At 46.0% G+C, this 22,428-nt stretch overlaps 1 protein-coding gene across 2 annotated transcripts in view; it reads right to left on the reverse strand.

The window, feature by feature from the left end:
- LOC139264732 (zinc finger and BTB domain-containing protein 47-like) overlaps window positions 1-21,127 on the reverse strand; it is a 229,795-nt gene extending 208,668 nt beyond the window's left edge. Inside the window, exon 1 of one of the 2 annotated variants that reach the window (XM_070881732.1) lies at window positions 21,087-21,127. In XM_070881732.1, the coding sequence (XP_070737833.1) occupies window positions 21,087-21,089 (3 nt within the window). In that variant the 5' untranslated portion in view covers window positions 21,090-21,127. Of the gene's footprint in view, window positions 1-16,789; window positions 16,907-21,086 lie in introns of those variants that run through there. The other variant, XM_070881733.1, reaches the window with a different exon arrangement.
- Window positions 21,128-22,428: the final 1,301 nt, after the last annotated feature.

Raw genomic sequence — 22,428 nt, forward strand, 5'->3', positions numbered from 1 at the left:
GTGGGAGAGAGAGAGAGAGAGAGAGAGGTGGGAGAGAGAGAGAGAGAGAGAGAGAGAGAGAGAGAGGTGGGAGAGAGAGAGAGAAAGAGGTGGGGAGAGAGAGAGAGAGAGGTGGGGAGAGAGAGAGAGAGAGGTGGGGAGAGAGAGAGAGAGAGAGAGGTGGGGAGAGAGAGAGAGAGAGAGAGAGAGGGAGGAGGTGAGAGAGAGAGAGAGAGAGAGGAGGTGGAGAGAGAGAGAGAGAGAGGAGGGGAGAGAGAGGAGGGGAGAGAGAGGAGGGAAGAGAGAGGAGGGAAGAGAGAGGAGGGAAGAGAGAGGAGGGAAGAGAGAGGAGGGAAGAGAGAGGAGGGAAGAGAGAGGAGGGAAGAGAGAGGAGGGAAGAGAGAGGAGGGAAGAGAGAGGAGGGAAGAGAGAGGAGGGAAGAGAGAGGAGGGAAGAGAGAGGAGGGAAGAGAGAGGAGGGAAGAGAGAGGAGGGAAGAGAGAGGAGGGAAGAGAGAGGAGGGAAGAGAGAGGAGGGAAGAGAGAGGAGGGAAGAGAGAGGAGGGAAGAGAGAGGAGGGAAGAGAGAGGAGGGAAGAGAGGAGGGAAGAGAGAGGAGGGAAGAGAGAGGAGGGAAGAGAGAGGAGGGAAGAGAGAGGAGGGAAGAGAGAGGAGGGAAGAGAGAGGAGGGAAGAGAGAGGAGGGAGGGAGGGGGGAAGAAAAAAAAGAAAAAAGGAGAAAGAAATAGAAAAGGGAGAAAAGAGAGAGAAAAGAGATGGAGAGAGAAAAAAAAAGAGAGAGGGCGAGAGGGAGAGACAGTGAGACCCAAAATTGTGACCCTGTTGCTGGAGACCCGTCAATTTTTTTTGAAATATTTTAATTCAGTTTCTCCCCTCCCCACTGTTGGATTCTTGGTGAGATACAGTCCGACAGTCATCCACCTGCTCTCTGGCCCCTTGCCCAATGTACTCGGGCAAGTCTGGACAGCAAGTTCCAGAGGCTGCTGGTTCATAGCTGATCAGATCTGCTGTGCTAATCACTTGTCCACAAAATGTGTCTTTTAAAAAAAAGAGCAGCATCTCAAATTCCACTTGCCAGCCCGGGGTCACCGCACCTGAACCCCTCCCCCACACCCCACCCCCCACCCCATCCCCTCCGTCCTTGTTCAGCAAAGGTCAACTCATTCAGCACCGACCAAAAGATTGAATCGGGGGACCTTCCCGATCCGGAAGCTTCAGTTACTCACTGGGTTAACCCAAATCTCCAAGGGATCTCCTCGGACAAAACTTTCACCCTCCCAATCAGTGATGCACTCACTTCCCCCTCCAGGGACTTCTCCAAGGTATGACGTGACAGAGGATGGTCAAGCTAATTCCTGCCTGATATTTTCTGTTTTCAAGCCCAAAGGCAGAATCCAAATGTCGTTTCTCATGCAAGATCACCAAACTGAGTGCATCAAACCACAGGCATTCTTCGTCTGAATGGCACAGCACCAATACTCGGTCAGGGAAACTTCCAGAAGGTTGTTTTTTTATATTTTAAAAAACAACAAAGCAAAAGTTCCATTTTGATGCTTGCAGAACAACAACATCTTGCATTTATATAGCGCCTTTAACGTAATGAAACGTCCCAAGGTGCTTCACAGGAGTGTTGCAAGACAAAAAAAAATAATTTGACACCAAGTCACACAAGAAATTATGGCAGATGACCAAAAGCTGGGTCAAAGAGGTAGGTTTTAAGGAGTTTTTTTTAAAGGGGGAAAGAGAGGTAGAAAGGCAGAGAGGTTTAGGGAGAGTTCCAGCGCTTAGGGCCCAGGCAGCTGAAGGTACGGCCACCGATGGTTGAGCAGTTATACTCAGGGATGCTCAAGAGGGCAGAATTTGAGGATAACTCGGGGTGATTGCGAGGCTGAAGGTGATTACAGAATAGGGAGGGACGAGGCCATGGAGGGATTTGTAAACAAGGATGAGAATTTTGAAATCGAGGCGTTGCTTAACCGGGAGCCAATGTAGGTCAGCGAGCACAGGGGCGATGGGTGAGCGGGACTCGGTCCGAGTTTACGTGGGGTAGAATGTGGGAGGCCAGCCAAGAGTGTGTTGGAATAGTCAAGTCTAGATGCAACAAAGGTATGGATGAGGATTTCAGCAGCGAAAGAGCTGAGGCAGGGGCGGAGACGGAATCAGCCTCAGACTCTAATATGTTCTCCCTCCACTTCTATCGTTTACATTATGACTTGCTGCAGGCCACAAGACTCCCTCTTTGACATGTCTAAACAAACACTACTAGACTAGGATGGGTTACTAAACATTCATTTGTTTTTTAAAAAATAGCATATATTTTGAAATATCACAATAAATAAAAAGGGAATGACCGGTGCGGGAACAAATAGAGGGGCTTCAGCTTAATAGTGCCAAAGAAAATAGTTGGGAGTGAGAGGCGTGAGAAATGTTAAAATGGGATGGTCTAGGTAGCCCCGGGATGTTACTTCAATGCGCAATAATGCAGGCTAGATGTGAAAAGTTAATTTACTAAAAAGTTGATAACTAGCGGGAAAGACTGAACTGGCCGGGTTTCTTTTCCCCAGAAAAGAGAAGACCGAGGGGTGACCTGACAGAGGCCTTTAAAATCATGGAAGGTGTTCGATCGGGTAGATGTAGAGAAGACTTGTGGGGGAATCCAAAACTAGGGGTCATAAATATAAGATTATCACTGATAAATCCAATAAATAATTCAGGAGAAACTTCTTTACCCAGAGAGTGGTTAGAATGTGAAACATGAGGGGAGAAAGGAACAGAAAGTTATGCTGATTGGATGAGATGAACATAAGAAATAGGAGCAGGAGTAGGTCATTTGACCCCTTGAGCCTGCTCCGCCATTCAAGAAGATCACAGCTAATCTGATCCTGGCCTCAACTCCACTTCCCGATCATTCAAAAATCTGTCTATCTCCGCCTTAAATAAATTCAATGACCCAGCCTCCACAGCTCTCTGGGGCAGAAAATGCCAAAGATTCACGACCCGCTGGAGAAGAAATTCCTCCTCATCTCAGTTCTAAATGGGCGACCCCTTATTCTGCAACTAGGCCCCCTAGTTCTACATTCCCCCATGAGGGGAAACATTCTCTCTGCATCTACCCGGTCAAGCCCCCTCAGAATCTTATATGTTTCAATAAGATCATCTCTCATTCTTCTAAACTCCAATGAGTATAGGCCCAACCTGCTCAACCTTTCGTAAGACAACCCCTTCATCTCAGGAATCAACCTTGTGAACTTTCTCTGAACTGCCTCCAATGCAAATATATCCCTCCTTAAATAAGGAGACCAAATCGGTACGCAGTACTCCAGTGTGGTCTCACCAATACCCTGTATAGTTGTAGCAGGACTTCTCTGCTTTTATATTCCATCCCCCTTGCAATAAAGGCCAACATTCCATTGCCTTCCTAATTACTTGTACCTGCATGCTTACTTTTTGTGTTTCATGTACAAGGACCTCAGGTCCTTCTGTACCACAGCATTTTGTAATCTCTCTCCATTTAAATAATAATTTGCTTTTTTATTTTTCCTACCAAAGTGGATAACCTCACATTTTCCCACATTATACTCCATCTGCCAAATCTTTGCTCACTCACTTAACCTGTCTAAGCAAATTTGTCAAACATGATTTCCCTTTCATAAAACCATGCTGACTCTGCTTGACTGTATTATGATTTTCTAAATGTCCTGCTACTACTTCCTTAATAATGGATTCCAGCATTTTTGCAATTACAGATGTTAGGATAACTGGTCTAGAGTTTCCTGTTTTCAGCCTCCCTCCTTTCTTAAATAGGGGCGTTACATTTGCAGTTTTCCAATCGCTGGGACCTCCCCAGAATCCAGGGATTTTTGGTAGATTACAACCAATCCATCCACTATCTCTGCAGCCAATTCTTTAAAGACCATAGGATGTAGGCCATTAGGTCTATGGGGCTCGTGTGGGGCATAGTCCAGTTGGGCCGAATGGCCTGGCCTATTTCTATGCTGTAAATTTGAAATAATTCTCTGTAAATTTAAAACGGAGCTTACAAAAAGTCAGAGGAATTGCTAGATGAAAAAAAGACCACGATCCATCTAGTTCACCTTCAATCAACCTGGAACAGGGTGAATAAAGGGGAACCAGTGGATGTGGTGTATTTGGACTTCCAGAAGGCATTTGACAAGGTGCCACATAAAAGGTTACTGCACAAGATTGGGGTTCACAGGGTTGGGGGCAATATATTAGCATGGATCGAGGATTGGCTAACTAACAGAGAACAGAGAGTCGGGATAAATGGTTAATTCTTGGGTTGGCAACCAGTAACTAGTGGGGTGCATCAAGGATCAGCGCTGGGACCCCAACTATTTACAATCTTATATTAACAACTTGGAAGAAGGGACCGAGTGTAACGTAGCCAAGTTTGCTGACGATACAAAGATGGGAGGAAAAGCAATGTGTGAGGAGGACACAAAAAATCTGCAAGAGGACATAGACAGGCTAAGTGAGTGGGCAAAAATTTGGCAGATGGAGTATAATGTTGGAAAGTGTGAAGTCATGCACTTTGGCAGAAAAAAAAATCAAAGAGCAAGTTATTATTTAAGTGGAGAAAGATTGCAAAGTGCCACAGTACAGCAGGACCTGGGGGTACTTGTGCATGAAACACAAAAGGTTAGTACAGCAATTGATCAGGAAGGCCAATGGTATCTTGGCCTTTATTGCAAAGGGGATGGAGTATAAAAGCAGGGAAGTCTTGCTACAGTTGTACAGGGTATTGGTGAGGCCACATCTGGAATACTGCGTGCAGTTTTGGTTTCCATATTTACGAAAGGATATACTGGCTTTGGAGGCAATTCAGAAGGTTCACTAGGTTGATTCCAGACATGAGGGGGTTGACTTATGAGGAAAGGTTGAGTAGGTTGGGCCTCTACTCATTGGAATTCAGAAGAATGAAAGGTGATCTTATCGAAACATGTAAGATTATGAGGGGGCTTGACAAGGTGGATGCAGAGAGGATGTTTCCACTGATGGGGGAAACTAGAACTAGAGGGCATGATCTTAGAATAAGGGGCCACCCATTTAAAACTGAGTTGAGGAAACATTTCTTCTCTGAGGGTTGTGGATCTGTGGAATTCATTGCCTCAGAGAGCTGTGAAAGCTGGGATATTGAATAAATTTAAGATAGAAATAGACAGTTTCTTAAACGATAAGAGAATAAGGGGTTATGGGGAGCGGGCAGGGGATTGGACCAGAGTCCATGATCAGCCATGATCTTATTAAATGACGGAGTAGGCTCGAGGGGCCGTACGGCCTACTCCTGCTCCTTATGTTCTTATGGTAATCCCACAATACAATAATGGAGTTGTTGACTAATTACAGCAATCAACCTCTAATGAGTATACAACAGACTCAGACATGAGGGGAGGAAAGCCCGTGTAGTGGAGAGCTTTGGGAACCATAGGCCCAATTCACCTGTTCCTTCCAAGCATTTTACATTCACAACACGCCATGTCTCAAATGACTCATATACTGTATCTCACAACGTAAAGTGGCGAGGTCAAAGATGCTGGTGGAGTTCAAAATGCAACTGGAGGTTAGACTGCGTGAGGTGGGGTGCTGGAGGGCTAAGTACAATGGCCTGTGTTATATATGCAGACTATAGATATACTCTGTGTAGTCACTGTATAGTTGCAGAAGATGGAAACTTGTTTACCTGATGTACTAAGGTTTACATTATGTATATACGATGCTGGCACCACTAGAGGAGACCGGGGTTTCCTGCCCTGGTGGCAGGTCTTGTATAAAAGGGTAGCCACCATGTGGCTGTCTCACTCTGGACTTACGAATAAAAGGACCAAGGTCATCACAGTTTGAGTACAACACATTGCCTCGTGGAGTCATTGATAAGGACATTACAGATACAACAGGCTGAATGCCATTTACACGGATTTGACTCTCAGATTACCAAGGAACAGAGAAATGTACAAGGAAGACAACTGGGGTCCCCTGGACAGTCTCCGTGAATAAGAATGTTTTCAGCGTGGGTCACACCAGGAGATCCCACAATAGGACTTGGACAAGGAATATCAGCATTTGCGGTGCAATGACCCCCTCCCCCCCTAGCCCCCAAAAGCCCTGTTACGTGTGAATGTCAGGTCAGAACAGAATCAGCCTCAGATTCCAAGGTCACTCTTAGTTTAGGTCACCCGGGTGAGCAGTTGGAGGGTGATTGGGCACCATTGTCACCAAACCCAACAAACAAGGACTCAATGCCTTCAGGAGAGAAGAGGAGAAAGATACTAGGTGGGAACATGAACTAGGGTGGTCAACCCTCTTGGAATGCACAGAAACATTCAGCCCACTGTAACTTGGCCCTCTCGAGCCCCGCCTCACCCAGTCTAACCTCCAGTTGCACTTTGAACACCACGAACACCTTTGACCTCGCTACTTTACTGTGAGATACAGTCTATGAGTAACGTGAGACATGCCCGGAATGGAACTCCTGGTGGAGTGCTGCTACTGGAACAAAAAGTACTTGGTCGTAACAGTTCATGCCTGCGCACCACCAACAGCCTGAACAGTCCATTACCGAGGAACCCGACTGATGAGCATCTGCACAAAGTAGCTGCTGGCCTAGGTCAGGGGAAAACTAGATAAGTACTCGAGGGAGAAAGGAATAGCAGGATACGTGGATAGATACAGGCAACTTACCATGGATAGAGGCAACTTACCATTCGGGCCTGGCTCAGGGCTGCAGAAGGGTCTGTCTATTCCCCTGACTATAGAATCTCCCACCACTATCGCTCTCCTAATCCTGTGCCCCACCTGCCTCTCACCCGGGGTGGCCTCCTGCTCCCTGGTGCCCCACTGTTACTCAGGAAGATCATCCTCTGAGTCACTGTCTCTACCCACCTTACACTCCCCAATACCAGGTATCTATTGGACAGTTCCAGTATTCAGGTGCTCCCTCCCCCTGTGACTGTGGTGCCCCTCCTAGATGGTCACTCACTTCCTTCTTTCTACTCAGCCCCTGTCCTAGCCCCTCTTCCTATGTGAGCTGCCAGTTCTTGCTCGAGTTCTTGAACATTTGTCAGGACAGAAATTGTATTTGAAGTAGTTTGTGAACCTACTTGATTCCATTCTCATTCTCATTGGATATATTCAAGAGGGAGTTAGATATGGCCCTTACAGCTAAAGAGATCAAGGGTTATGGAGAGAAAGCAGGAAAGGGGTGCTGAGGGAATGATCAGCCATGATCTTAATTGAATGGTGGTGCAGGCTCGAATGGCCTACTCCTGCACCTATTTTCCTTGTTTCTGTGTTTACATGGATAGGGCCAGAGGAAAAAGGGTGGGAGGAGGCTTGTGTGGAGCATCAACACCGGCATACACTAGTTGAGCCGAATGGCCGGTTTCTGTCCTGGAAATTCTATGCGAGAGAAACCGAAGGCTAGCGGAGGTAAATCAGTAGCACACAGCCATCTATGCCCAGTAAGTTTATTAGGGAATGTCTGTTCCACTTTTCCTTGTGTATTGAGCCCAGTTTGCAGTGCATGAAACGGAGACAAATATAGCCAGATTGTTTCCATTTTAATGTTTGATCTACAGGGAAGGTGATTTTACTGTTGATGTTCTAAATCTAGTGAAGTCTGCTTCTGCTCCACACAAGCCTCCTCCCACCCTTTTTCCTCTGGCCCTATCCATGTAAACATAGAAACATAGAAAATAGGTGCAGGAGTAGGCCATTCGGCCCTTCGAGCCTGCACCACCATTCAATAAGATCATGGCTGATCATTCACTTCAGTACCCCTTTCCTGCTTTCTCTCCATACCCCTTGATCTCTTTAGCTGTAAGGGCCATATCTAACTCCCTCTTGAATATATCCAATGAGAATGAGAATGGAATCTCAGATTGCGATCATGGTTACATAAGAACATAAGAAATAGGAGCAGGAGTAGGCCATTCGAACCTGCTCCGCCATTCACTGAGGTCATGGCTGATCTTCTACCTCAATTTCACTTTCCTGCACTATCCCCATATCCCTCGATTCCTTTAATATCCAAAAATCTATTGACCTCAGTTTTGAACAGACTCAAAGACTGACCCTCCACAGCGCTCTGGGGCAGAGAATTCCAAAGATTCACCACCCTCTGAGTGAAGAGGGTTCTCTTCATCTCAGTCCTAAGTGGCCGACCCCTTATTCTGAGACTGTGACCCCTGATTCTAGACTCCCCAGCCACGGGGAAACATCCTCCCTGCATCTACCCTGTCAAGCCCTGTAAGAATTTTGTATGTTTCAATCAGATCACATCACATTCTTCTAAACTCTAGAGAATATAGACCTAGTCCACTCAATCTCTCATTAAGACAATCCTCCCATCCCGGGAATCAGTCTGGTGAACCTTCGTTGCACTCCCTCAATGGCAAGTATATACTTCCTTCGGTAAGGAGACCAAAACTGTACACAATACTCCAGGTGCAGTATCACCAGGGCCCTATACAATTGCAGCAAGACATCTTTACTTTTATTTGCTGATAAATTGTTTTGCAGAGGAGATCGCCATCACTGTCCCGATGGCTTCCTGCACCCTACTGATTCCGCAGTGCAGGGGGCGGGGGAACTGCATGACCTGCAACTGCCTGCTCTCGAGGTCTCCGCAAGCAATGCTCGATTACCGACTGGGTCTCCTGGATTTCCCGGAATGGATGATAGATCTCCCTGGGGGAGGGGGAGCGGGAGCGATGGAAATCCAAGACAGACGTGTTTCCGATTTGCACCTGTATGGTACCAACAGCCCAAACTGCCGATTGCCGAGGAAACCGGCTGATGTGCATCTATAGGACGCAAAGCACAAAGGCAAATCCTCTCCTACTGTGACTGGGTTGTTTTTCTGATGGTAGCTGAAAAGCAGGGGTGAGCAAATCCACATCGATTAAGTACTCAACACCTCAACATTGGGCGGCATGGATTACATATCAGAATTATCAGTGTGACCTTTGCACCAATGCGACCGCCTGAACTCCTCCACTCACCGCTGTATATCTATCCGTTTTACTACAGTGCAGCTCAGCTCATGCATATTAAAACCAACACACAGTCCATACCCCAGCAACAACTTGCATTTGAATAGAAAAACACACATTTATACAGCGCGTTTAACATAGAAAAACATCCTAACGCGCTTCACAGGAGCGGATTACATTAAAAATTGACACCGGGCCAAAGAAGGAGCTATTAGGACAGGAAAACAGAAGCTTGGTCAAAGAGGTATGATTTAAGTGTGGTCAGTGCTTCGATGCTGGGGATGTTGGCCTGGTCAAGGATGCTAATGTTGGTGCGTCTGTCCTCCCAGGGGATTTGCAGGATCTTGCGGAGACATCGTTGGTGGTATTTCTGCAGCGACTTGGTGTCTACTGTACATGGTCCATGTCTCTGAGCCATACAGGAGGGCGGGTATCACTACAGTCCTGTAGACCTTGAACTTGATCAGTTCCGCTGGGCAGGCCACATTGTCCGTATGCCAGACACGAGACTCCCAAAGCAAGGGCTCTACTCGGAACTCCTTCACGGCAAACGAGCTAAAGGTGGGCAGAGGAAACGTTACAAGGACACCCTCAAAGCCTCCCGGATAAAGTGCAACATCCTCACCAACACCTGGGAGTCCCTGGCCAAAGACCGCCCCAAGTGGAGGAAGAGCATCCGGGAGGGCGCTGAGCTCCTCGAGTCTCATCACCGACAGCATGCAGAAAACAAGCGCAGGCAACGGAAAGAACGTGTGGCAAATCTGTCCCACCCTCCCTTACCCTCAACGACTATCTGTCCCACCTGTGACAGGGACTGTGGTTCTCGTATTGGACTGTTCAGCCACCTAAGGACTCATTTTAAGAGGGACTGCCTATGATGAGATGATCTAAGGAGAGTCTTAAAGGAGGATCAAGAGGTAGAAATGCAGAGAGGAATTGAGAGGGTATTAAAGAGTTTATGGCCTAGGCAGCTGCAGCTGTCGGCACTGCCAACAACGTGGGGTGAAAGAAGTTGGGTTGCGCAAGAGGCCTGTTAATGTGTCAAGCATGTGAACTCCCCCCTTCCCCAACACTATTCTTGGAGGTCATCAGGTCATGTTGCTGCTGGATGAGATGAGCTGCCGGTTTTATTTTCATTCAGGTGAGAGCTTGTGTCATCTTCAGTGTCAGCTGTGGTTCAGTGGGTACCACTCCCGCCTCTGAGTCAGAAGGTTGTGGGTTCAAGTCCCACTCCAGGGACTCGAGCACAAACAGAATAATCCAGGCTGACACTCCAGTGCAGTGCTGAGGGAGCGCCGCACTGTTGGAGGTGCAGTCTTTCGGATGAGACGTTAAACCGAGGCCCCGTCTGCTCTCTCAGGTGGACGTAGAAGAACAGGGGAGTTCTGGCCAATATTTATCCCTTAATCAACATAACAAAAAAAAAATTATCTGGTCATCATCACATTGCTGTGTGTGGGAGCTTGCTGTGCGCAAATTGACTGTCGCATTTGCCAAATTACAAGTGACTACACTCCAAAAGTACTACATTGGTTGGAAAGCGCTTTGAGACATCTGGTGGTCGTGAAAGGAGCTTTATAAATCCAAGTCTTCCTTTTTCATCCTCACTCTGGTACAAAGTCTGCAAAGTTATCCAAATCGCTCAGATTTAGCTCCCAATTAAATACAGGCCTGTTTCTTACATGAGAGAGCAATTTCTGGAGAATTTAACAAGTTGTATCTGGTTTTACTCCAGTAACAAAGATAGCAGTATAAATATTTTGCTTTAATTTAAGTTTCTGATATCTTGGTTGCTGCTTCAGATAATGGTTAGAGGCTGCCCACTTGTAGGTTATACAAGAAATAGCGGCACGGCAAAAGGTAACACATTATGTGTCCAGATAAAGTGACCAGGAGCGGAGGGATTTGTCCTACAATAATGAGTGTTGTGAATAAAACGCTAATAAAGTGGCTTCTCTTCCCACTCCCGCATCGTTACCTCTGGTGTTCCCCAAGGATCTATCCTTGGCCCTCTCTAATTTCTCATCTACATGCTGCCCCTCGGCGACATCATCCCAAAACACAGCGTCAGCTTCCACATGTACGCCAACAACATCCAGCTCTACCTCACTACCACTTCTCTTGACCCCTCCACAGTGTCTAAATTGTCAGACTGCTTGTCCAACATCCGGTTCAGGATGAGCAGAAGTTTTCTCCAATTGGGAAGAACGAAGCCATTGTTTTCGATAACCCGCCACAAACTCCGTTCCCTAGCCACAAACTCCGTTCCCTCTCCCTAACATCTGTCCGAGGCTGAACCACACTGTTCGCAATCCTTGGCGTCACATTTGACCCTGAAATGAGCTTCCAACAACATATTCAAGGCATAACTAAGACCGCCTATTTCCACCTCCTTAACATCACCCAACTCCGCCCTTGCCTCAGCTCATCCATGCTTTAGTGACCTCTAGACTTGACTATTCCAATGCACTCCTGGCTGGCCGCTCACATTCTACCCTACATAAACTTGAGGTCATCCAAAACCATGTCCTAACTCGCTCCAAGTCCCGTTCACACATCACCCCTGTGCTCGCTGACATACATTGGCTCCCAGTTAAGCATCATAATTCTCCTGCCGTGGGAACAAACCAAATTCAAACTTTTGAAAGTATCAACCAGTAGGGACACTTATGGAACCAATACTGCTGCAAGTGTGAATCAAGCATATTCCCTTGATTATAGAAGGTTATTGAGGTCTTTAAGATTATTGAAGGATTTGATAGAGTAGATAGAAACGATTTCCTCTGGTGGGGGAGTCCAGAACAAGGGGGCAATATCTTAAATTTAGAGCTATGCCGTTCAGGGGTGATGTCAGGAAGCAAAACTTCCCTATGTAACAACCCTATTTAAGAAAGGAGGGAGAAAGAAAGCAGGAATCTATACACCAGTTAGCCTAACATCTGTCACTGGGAAAATGCTGGAGTACATTATGAAGGAAGCAGTAGCAGGACATTTAGAAAATCATAATACAGTCAAGCAGAGTCAGCATGGTTTTATGAAAGGGAAATCATGTTTGACATGGTGCTCAGTAAGATAATGGGACTAAAGGCAGGTAAATCCCCTGGACAGGATTGCTTGCATCCTAGGGTCTTAAGAGAAGTAGCGGCAGGGATTGTGGATGCATTGGTTGTAATTTACCAAAATTCCATGGATTCTGGAGAGGTCCCAACAGATTGGAAAACTGCAAATGTAACGCCCCTATTTAAAAAAGGAGGCAGACAAAAAGCAGGAAACTATTGGCCAGTTAGCCAAACATCTGTGGTTGGGAAAATGTTTGAGTCCATTATTAAAGCAGTAGCAAAATTCAGTCAGGCAGAATCAGCATGGATTTATGAAGGGGGAAGTCATCTTTGACAAATTTGCTAGAATTCTTTGAGGATATAACGAACAGGGTGGATAAAGGGGAACCAGTGGATGTGGTGTATTTGAACTTCCAGAAGGTATTTGACAAGGTGCCACATAAAAGGTTACTGCACAAGATAAACGTTCACGGGGTTGGGGGTAATATATTAGCATGGATAGAAGATTGACTAACGAACAGAAAACAGAGTCGGGATAAATGGTTCATTCTCGGGTTGGCAATCAGTAACTAGTGGGGTACCGCAGGGATCAGTGCTGGGACCCCAACTATTTACAATCTATATTAACGACGTGGAAAAAGGGACTGAGTGTAACGTAGCCAAGTTTGCTGATTATACAAAGGTGGGAGGAAAAGCAGTGTGTGAGGAGGATACAAAAAATCTGCAAAGAAATATAGACAGGCTAAGTGAGTGGGCAAAAATTTGGCAGATGGTGTATAATGTTGGAAGGTGTGAGTTCATGCACTTTTGCAGAAAAAAAATCAAAAAGAGTAAGTTGTTATTTAAATGGAGAAAGATTGCAAAGTGCTGCAGTACAGCGGGACCTGGGAGTACTTGTGCATGAAACACAAAAGGCGAGTATGCAGGTACGGCAAATGATCAGGAAGGCCAATGGAATTTATTGCAAAAGGGATGGAGTATAAAAGCAGGGATGTCTTATTACAATTATACAGGGTATTGGTGAGGCCACACCAGGAATACTGCGTGCAGTTTTGGTTTCCATATTTACAAAAGGATACACTTGCTTTGGAGGCAGTTCAGAGAAGGTTCACAAGGTTGATTCTGGAGATGAAGGGGTTGACTTATGAGGAAAGGTTGAGTAGGTTGGGCCTCTACTCACTGGAATTCAGAAGAATGAGAGGTGATCTTATCGAAACCTATAAGATTATGAGGGGGCTTGACAAGGTGGGTGCAGAGAGGACGTTTCCACTGATGGGGGAAGACGAGAACTAGAGGGCATCATCTTAGAATAAGGGGCCGCCCATTTAAAACTGAGGAGGAGGAGAAATTTCTTCTCTGAGGGTTGTAAATCTGTGGAATTCGCTGCCTCAGAGAGCTGTGGAAGCTGGGACATTGAATAAATTTAAGACAGAAAGAGACAGTTTCTTAAATGATAAGGGAATAAGGGATTATCGGGAGCAGGTAGGGAAGTGGACCTGAGTCCATGATCAGATCAGGCAAGATCGTCTAAATGGCGGAGCAGGCTCGAAGGGCTGCATGGCCTATTCCTGCTCCTATTTCTTATGTTCTTATGTACATTTCCTGGAGTTCTTTGAGGCAGTAACGAGCATGGTGGATAAAGGGGATCCAGTGGATGTCATGTATTTGGATTTCCAGAAGGCATTTGATAAGGTGCCACATAAAAGGTTACTGCAACTGATAAGAGCTCACAAGGTTGGGGGTAATATGGTTAGAAGATTGGCTAACTAACAGAAAACAAACAGTCGGGATAAATGGGTCATTTTCAGGTTGGCAAACGGTAACTAGTGGGGTGCCACAGGAATCAGTGCCAGTGACTCAACTATTTACAATCTGTATTAATGACTTGGATGAAGAGACCGAGTGTAATGTAGCCAAATTTGCTGATGATGCAAAGATAGGTGGGAAAGTAAGTTGTGAGGAGGATGCAAAGCATCTGCAAAGCAATATAGATAATAGGCTAAGTGAGTGGGCAAAAAAATTGGCAGATGGAGTATAATGTGGGAAAATGTGAGATTATCCACTTTGTAAGAAAAATTTTAAAAACACATTATTTAAATGGGGAGAGATTACAAAATGCTGTAGTACAGAGGGATCTGGGGGTCCTTCTACATGAAACACAAAAAGTGAGTATGCAGGTACAGCAAGTAATCAGGAAGGCAAATGGAATGTTGGCCTTTATTTCAAGGGGAATGGAGTATAAAAGTAGGGAAGTCCTGCTCCAACTGTACAGGGTATTGATAAGACCACACCTGGAGTACTGCATACAGTTTTGGTCTCCTTATTTAAGGAGGGATACACTTGCATTGGAGGCAAGTTTAGAGAAGGTTCACAAGGTTGATTCCTGGATGCAGGGGTTGTCTTATGAAGAAAGGTTGAGCAAATTGGGCCTATACTCATCGGAGTTTAGAAGAATGAGGTGATCTTATTGAAACGTGTAAGATTCTGAGGGGGCTTGACAGGGTAGATGCAGAGAGGATGTTTACCCTTGTGGGGGAATCTAGAACTAGGGGGCATAGTTTCAGAATAAGGGGTTGCCCATTTAAAACAGAAATGAGGAGGAATTTCTTCTCAGTTGTGAATCTTTGGAATTCTGTATCCCAGAGAGCTGTGGAGCCTGGACATATAGTTAAGGTGGGGATAGACAGATTTTTTGAACAATAAGGGAGTCAAGGGTTATGGAGAGTGGTCAGGGAAGTGGAGTTGAGGCCAGGATCAGATCAGCCATGATCTTATTGAGTGGCGGAGCAGGCTCGAAGGACTACGTGGCCCACTCCTGCTCCTATTTGTTATGTTCCTATGTTGTTCTTCACACAAAGCGTAATGGAAATCTGGAAATCTTTCCCAGCTCCAAAAGACACGAGGCTGGGGGGTCAATTGAAATTTTTAAAACTGCGATTGATAAGATTAAGGGTCACAGAACCAAGATGGGTAAATGGAGTTAAGATCAGCTATATTTAGTTGAATAGCGGAACAGGCTCAAGGGTCTGAATGTCCCAAGGCGCTCCACAGGAGCATAATCAAACAGAATTTGACACCAAGTCACATAGGAATTATGAGGACAGGTGACCAAAAGCTTGGTCAAAGAGGTAGGTTTTAAGGAGCGTCTTTAAAGGTGCAGAGCAAGGGAGAGAGGCGGAGAGGTTTAGGGAGGGAATTCCAGAGCTTGGGGCCCAGGCAGCTGAAGGCACGGCCGCCAATGGAGTGATGAAAGTCGGGGACGAACAAGAGGCCAGAATAGGAGGGATGCAGAGATCTTGGAAGTTGTAGGGGTGGAGGAGGTTAGAGATAGGGAGGGTTGTAGGGCTGGAGGAGGTTAGAGAGGGTATACAGCCCTAGATGATATCCAGGATCTCATAAGTGATGCCCAAATAAGAGAGTCATCAAACTATTCTACTCTTTTACCGTCGAGGAATTTCCAGGATTAACCCTGCATTACTCCCACAATCAAAGCTGATCATGGTCGAAAATGCACGACCCTACCCCTGCATTAAAAGGATAAAAAACAAAACACAAATCAGTTTAACCCAAAAGTCAGACCAATTTTCAACAGGAAACAAAAGATAGCGGTGCTTGGGCTCTAGGCCTTTTGGCTAAGAGCATTAGCACAGGGTGATCCTTGATGTGTGCAAGGTGACCTCTGGCGTTTGTGATTTGACAAAGAATTGGAACGATTGGCTACGAATTTAAAAAAAATACAGAAGAGGAAAGCCATGTGGCCCATTTCACTCATCTTTCTACAGGACTTAGAGTCTTCTATCACTGCTTCATCCCTGACTGCAAAACTTGTGCCCCAATTCACTAGAATGATACGGGGGATATCCCTAGAGTATAGAAGATTAAGGGATGGTCTAATTGAGGTGTTTGCGATGATTAAAGGATACAGATCAGCCATGATTGAGTAGAATGGGCCTATATTCTCTGGAGTATAGAAGAATGAGAGGTGGTCTCATTGAAACATATGAAATTCTTAGAGGGCTTGACAGGGTAGATGCTGTTTGCCCTGGCTGGAGAGTCTAGAACTATGGGTCATAATCTCAGGATAAGGGGTTGGCCATTTAGGACTGAGATGAGGAGAAATGTCTTCCACTCAGTTGTGAACCTTTGGAATTCTCAACCCCAGAGGGCTCTGGATGCTCAAATTGTTGCATATATTCAAGACAGAGATCAATAGGCTTTTGGACACTGGGAATCAAGTGATATGGGGATAGTGCAGGAAAATTAAGTTGTCGTACAAGTTCAGCCATGATCTTATTGAATGATGGAGCAGGCTTGAGGGGCCGTATGGCCTACTCCTGCTCCTATTTCTTATATTCCACCCGGAAAGTCAATGCAGGTATTGATCACGCTGAAGAAGCACTCCCTGACATCAGTCCTTAGCTGGCCTTTTACCAATTTTTTACCTATAGCCCTTGTCCATGTGTGCATACAAAAACGTTTTACTGTGCAGTTCCCAGCTCAGTGCTTCACAGCTGCAATGGGGTGACCATTAAGCTGCCCGATTTAAACCAGGACTCCCACAAAGGCAGATTTTACAGGATACATAATATGTACAAAGTGACGAGGAGAATGAGAAAGAGACAGCACAAACCCATCACCTATTACTCGGTTTACACTGGCACACAAGAGAATCAACATGAGGCAAACTGCTAAGCGAGACACAGAAGACACAACAGGTGCCAACCTTCAGAGATGAACATCTTCAAATGGCGCACTGGGTAAGTCCATTCACTTGGTGCAATACTGAGCCATACAGGCCCTGGAAGATCACAAGCCAGGACAATCCATGCCGTGTTATCTGGGTGCTGGGCTGGGAAAGGGGGTGGAAACTATAGGTTAAAAAATAACTTGTGCTCTGGATCAATGGAAAATGCACATATTGTGGGCATCAGGAACAGGTTCTGATGTTATATCCTCCAAGTGCTCGAGCACACGAAATGTTCATTTGGGCAAGGTTCTGCTCGTAGACTTGAACCTGAGCAACAGTCACCTTGTAAGGAAAAGAGAGATAACTTTGAAAAAGCTCAAGCTTTAAGTCAACATTAATTTTTTGGCTGCATAAATGCGTCATGACACACATTCTAAAGGGGGCCGTGGCCCTTTACTCTAAATCCCTTATATGTATAAAGGCCCCTTCACCCAAATGCCTCCCAACATGATGCATGTAAAAGAGGTTCCGGTCCCTCAATTTGCATGCTTTCTAACTCGCATGTAAAAGTGGTCTTGGCCACATATAAAATGGAAGTCATGCTACACGGTCCTAGACCCTCAAGCCAGATTCCAAAACTAATACAGTGGACACAAGAAATAGGAGCAGGAGTAGGCCATTTGGCCCCTCGAGTTTGCTCCGCCATTCAATATCATGGCTGATCTGATCTTGGCCTCAACTTCACATCCTGCCCGCTCCCCATAACTCTTGACTCCCCTTATAGTTCGAAAATATGTCCATCTCCGCCTTACAATAACATAACGTAAGAAATAGGAGCAGGAATAGGCCATATGGCCCCTCGAGCCTGCTCCGCCATTTAATACGATCATGGCTGTTCTGATCATGGACTCAGCTCCGCTTCCCCGCCAGCTCCCCAGAACCCCTTATCCTCTTATCGTTTAAGAAACTGTCTATTTATTCTTAAATTTATTCAATGTCCCAGCTTCCACAGCTCTGAGGCAGCGAATTCCAGATATTTACAACCCTCAGAGAAGAAATTTCTCCTCATCTCAGTTTTAAATGGGCGGCCCCTTATTCTAAGATTATGCCCCCTAGTTCTAGTCTTCCCCATTAGTGGAAACATCCTCTTTGTATCCACCTTGTCAAGCCCCCTCAAAATCTTATAGGTTTCAATAAGATCACCTCTCATTCTTCTGAATTCCAATTGAGTAGGCCCAACCTCCTCAACCTTTCCTCATAAGTCAACCCCCTCATCTCCGGAATCAATCAAGTGAACCTTCTCTGAACTGCCTCCAAAGCAAGTATATCCTTTTGTAAATATGGAAACCAAAACTGCACGCATTGCAGATTCCATTGGTCCTTCCTGATCACCTGCTGTACCTGTATACTAACCTTTTGTGTTTCATGCACAAGTACTTCCAGGTCCCGCTGTACCGCAGCACTTTGCAATCTTTCTCCATTTAAATAATAACTTGCTCTTTGATTTTTTTTTTCTGCCAAAGTGCATGACCTCACACTTTCCAATTTTTGCCCACTCACTTAACCTGTCTATATCCTTCTGCAGATTTTGTGTGTCCTCCTCACAATGAGTCACAGCTCTCTGGGGTAGAGTGTTCCAAAGATTCACAGCCCTCAGAAGAAATTCCTCCTCATCTCGGTTTTAAATGGGCGATCCCTTATTCTGAAACTATGCCCCCTAGTTCTAGAATCCCCCACGAGAGGAAACATCCTCTCTGCATCTACCCTGTCGAGCCCTCAGAATCTTATATGCTTCAATAAGATCACCTCTCATTCCTCTAAACTCCAATGAGTATAGGCTCAACCTGCTCAACCTTTCTTCATAAGACAACCCCTTCATCTCAAGAATGAACCTAGTGAACCTTCTCTGAACTGCCTCCAATGCGAGTAGATCCTTCCTTAAATAAGGAGACCAAAACTGTATGCAGTCCTCCAGGTGTGGCCTCACTAACGCCCTGTACAGTTGTAGCAAGTATAGCTATAGTGAGCAGAGCACACCTGTTTTCACCACCGATTCTCATCCGAAAATCTCCCCAGGGACAGAAAATGTTTCTGGTCACGACACAACATGTACACATCCATGACAGATATACGTTTCATTGGGATGGGGAGGCAGTCATGGCAGAACTGCACAAATTCAAATCCGAACAGCCACAAAGCACTGCATCCAAACCAGTCCGAACCGACACCACACAAGATTCGGTTCAGTTTGACTTGATACCGAGAGAAACTTTTCACAGCACATAACTCACCACGAATTTGCACCAGCTTCCCAGATCGAGGCAAACACAGGTTCCCCTTCGAACCGGGGAGCACCACTGCTCAGTGAAGTCTGCAAAACGCTCCATCTGATCGGCGGTTGCACGGTCACGCCAGCATCGACCCGAAACAGTTTGGGGCGCGAAACAGTTTGGGGCGCACATCAACACGAAAAGTGTCTGTATAACTCAAGGGGGCAGAGCACGCACTGAAGCCAAAGGGGTGACAGACCATCGCTTAGTAGCTGGAACAGCCTTCAGCAAAACTCCTGCCTAAAGGCTGAGCATAGGGAAAATGCTCTTGGAACGGTGTCAACTGTGCCTCAGTGAGTAGCACTCAGGCCTTGGAGTCAGAAGGATGTGGGTTCAATTTCACTCGAGACTTGAGCAAAAATTTAGGCTGACACTTCAGGGCCGTACGAAAGGAGTGCTGCAATGTTGGAGGCGAGGCGTTAAACTGAATCCCCGTCCACCCTCATTAGGTGGTAAAGAGCAGAGAAGTTCTCCCTCGTGTCCTGGTCAATATTTATCCCTCAATCAACAAATGAAAACAGATTATCTGGTCGTTATCACATTGCTGTTTGTGAGGCCTTGCTGTACACAAATTGGCTGCCCCGGTTCCTACGTGACAACAGTGACCACATTTCAAAAGTACTTCATTGGCAGCGAAGCACTTTGGGATGTCCGGAGGTCAGGAAAAGTTCTTTACTGCCTGGTCGACAACTTTGCAAACCTCAGCGCTTCACCTCGGAACACATTAGGTGTGAGCGAGGAAGCAGAACTCAGTCCTCCTGCCACTTTATTTTGAAGGTATTGAAGTTTTTTTTTTACAAATAGATCATTGCACCTTGTTGCCAGAATCTTGTACTCAACTTGACACACACACAGGTTCTGGTATGATGGACCAGACCCCAGGTCATGAGACGAGCAAAAGCCACCTTGACTCATTAACAAAAATCTATGTTGCAAAATCCAAAATTCAAAAAACTTGAATATCTGAAAACTGGATGGCATCAGAAAGAACGAACAAGTTACTTCAATATGCACCTGCACAAACGCAAAACCCGTGTACAATTCCAATATTGCAACACATGTTTTATTTTTTTTTAAAAGAGACTAACATAGGAGATCAAAACATCCGCATAATTTGAAACATTCAGTTTATATCTATATAAAAAAAACATATTGCATTAATCTGGAATCCACAGTAGAGAGGAAGCTGGTCCCTTTTTTTTTAAAACTGTTTCTGCTCTAAGATGTCACTCAGCAGTTGGGGGGGGGGGGTGGAAATGGCGTTTACCTCGGCTAAACCGCAGAAGCAGGGAAAGAGGGGGGGGGGAAAAAAGGACACAAAAACACGAGAGAGAGATGACAATAAACTCCCAGCAGAGCTGCTGAAAAATGCACAATAGAGGAAAAGAACGAGGAGGACCAGGCAATGTATCCATGAGAGAGAGTCACACACAGAGAGTCGGGGGGGGGGGAAAGAGAACTGGCTACAATATCCCCAGTAGGAAGATCAAAGTGCCGGGCCTCCGGCCCTCGCTGCCCTTCCCCTGGGCCATGTGTGAGGGGGGAATTGACTGAATAAAACCAGGCTGGGGGGGGGGGGGAAGTGGAGCTAAAAGGGCAGGCGGGCCTAGCCTATTCCTGCAGCCCCCTCTCTCTCTCTCTCTCTCTCGGTGTCTCACGCAGCATTCCCATCTTCAGGAATTTAACTCTTCGTGACCAACTGTGTCCCATTGTTTTTGCAGGGAGTGAAGGGAAGGAGAATTTGAATCACTCTCCACCACCTCAAGGCAAGACGAATAATAATATTTAGTCCTCTCTCCCTCCCTCCAGCAAAACAGAAAATCCGCATTATTGCGAAAAAACACACAGCGCCTTGCTCTCTCTCCCCCCCATCCCCTCAGCTTAACACACACACACACACACACACACACAAATTGCTTCTTTAAAAAGACGAAATGAGCAATTGTTTAAAAAAAAAGGCAGACGCAGAATGCAATAATAATAATATTCGAAGTGAGAAATACCATTTTGAGGCCAGCTTTGCGGGTGGAAAGCGGCGGCGCTCCTGCTCCTCCTCCGCCCGGCACTCTGGAGGCGACCACAAGGCGTGCGGCAAAGTTGTGCTGTCCACGCGCCGAGGGGGGGGGGGGGGAAATCAGCAGCCCCCACCCCCCCCCCCCCCCCCGGCTCAACCTCACACCCCACTCTCCACCAGCCTCATCACCATGTCCACACCAGGAGGAGGAGAGACAGAGAGGGGAGGGAGGGTGTGTGTGTGTGTGTGTGGAGGGGGTAACAACACAAATACACACACACACACACACACACACACAAAACGCAATGGCAGAGCCTTAACCAAGTCCTGATTGGACCCTCTCGATCAGATGAGGGCTGTCTCGGTTTAAATGCTGCTAATTTTCTCTCTCTCTCTCTCACTTAAGTTTTCTCTCTGCTGTATTTGCTGCAAACAGCATACACAGAAAAATAACTCCCTCCTCCCCCCCCCTACCCCTCTTTAGATCAGGATCTCCCATTTTCTCCCACAGGCAGATTTTTGCAATGATAAGGGAGTCCAGGGTTATGAGGAGCAGGCAGGGAACAGAAGAAATAGGAACAGGAGTAGGCCATACGGCCTCTCGAGCCTGCTCCGCCATTCAATAAGATCGTGGCTGATCTGATCATGGACTCAGCTCCACTTCCCCGCCCGCTCCGCATAACCCCTTATCGATTAAGAAACTGTCTATTTCTGTCTTAAATTTATTCAATGTCCCAGCTTACACAGCTCTCTGAGGCAACGAATTCCACAGATTTACAACCCTCAGAAGAAATTTCTCCTCATCTCTGTTTTAAATGGGCGGCCCCATATTCTAAGATCGTGCCCTCTAGTTCTAGTCTCCCCCATCAGTGGAAACATTCTCTCTGCATCCACCTTGTCAAGCCCCCTCACAATCTTACATGTTTCAATAAGATCACCTCTCATTCTTCTGAATTCCAGTTAGTAGAGGCCCAACCTACTCAACCTTTCCTCATAAATCAACCCCCTCATCGCCGGAATCAACCTAGTGAACCTTCTCTGAACTGCCTCCAAAGCAAGTATATCCTTTCGTAATTATGGAAACCAAAACTGCACACAGTATACCAGGTGTGGCCTCACCAATACCTTATATAGCTCTAGTAAGACTTCCCTGCTTTTATACTCCATCCCCTTTGCAATAAAGCCAAGATACCATTGGCCTTCCTGAACCTGGATGCTATCCTTTCATGTTTCATGCACAAGTACCCCCAGGTCCTGCTGTACTGCAGCACTTTGCAATCTTTCTCCATTTAAATAATAACTTGCTCTTTGATTTTTTTCTGCCAAAGTGC

Source organism: Pristiophorus japonicus, chromosome 5, assembly GCF_044704955.1.
Source record: "Pristiophorus japonicus isolate sPriJap1 chromosome 5, sPriJap1.hap1, whole genome shotgun sequence".
NCBI lineage: Eukaryota > Metazoa > Chordata > Chondrichthyes > Pristiophoridae > Pristiophorus > Pristiophorus japonicus.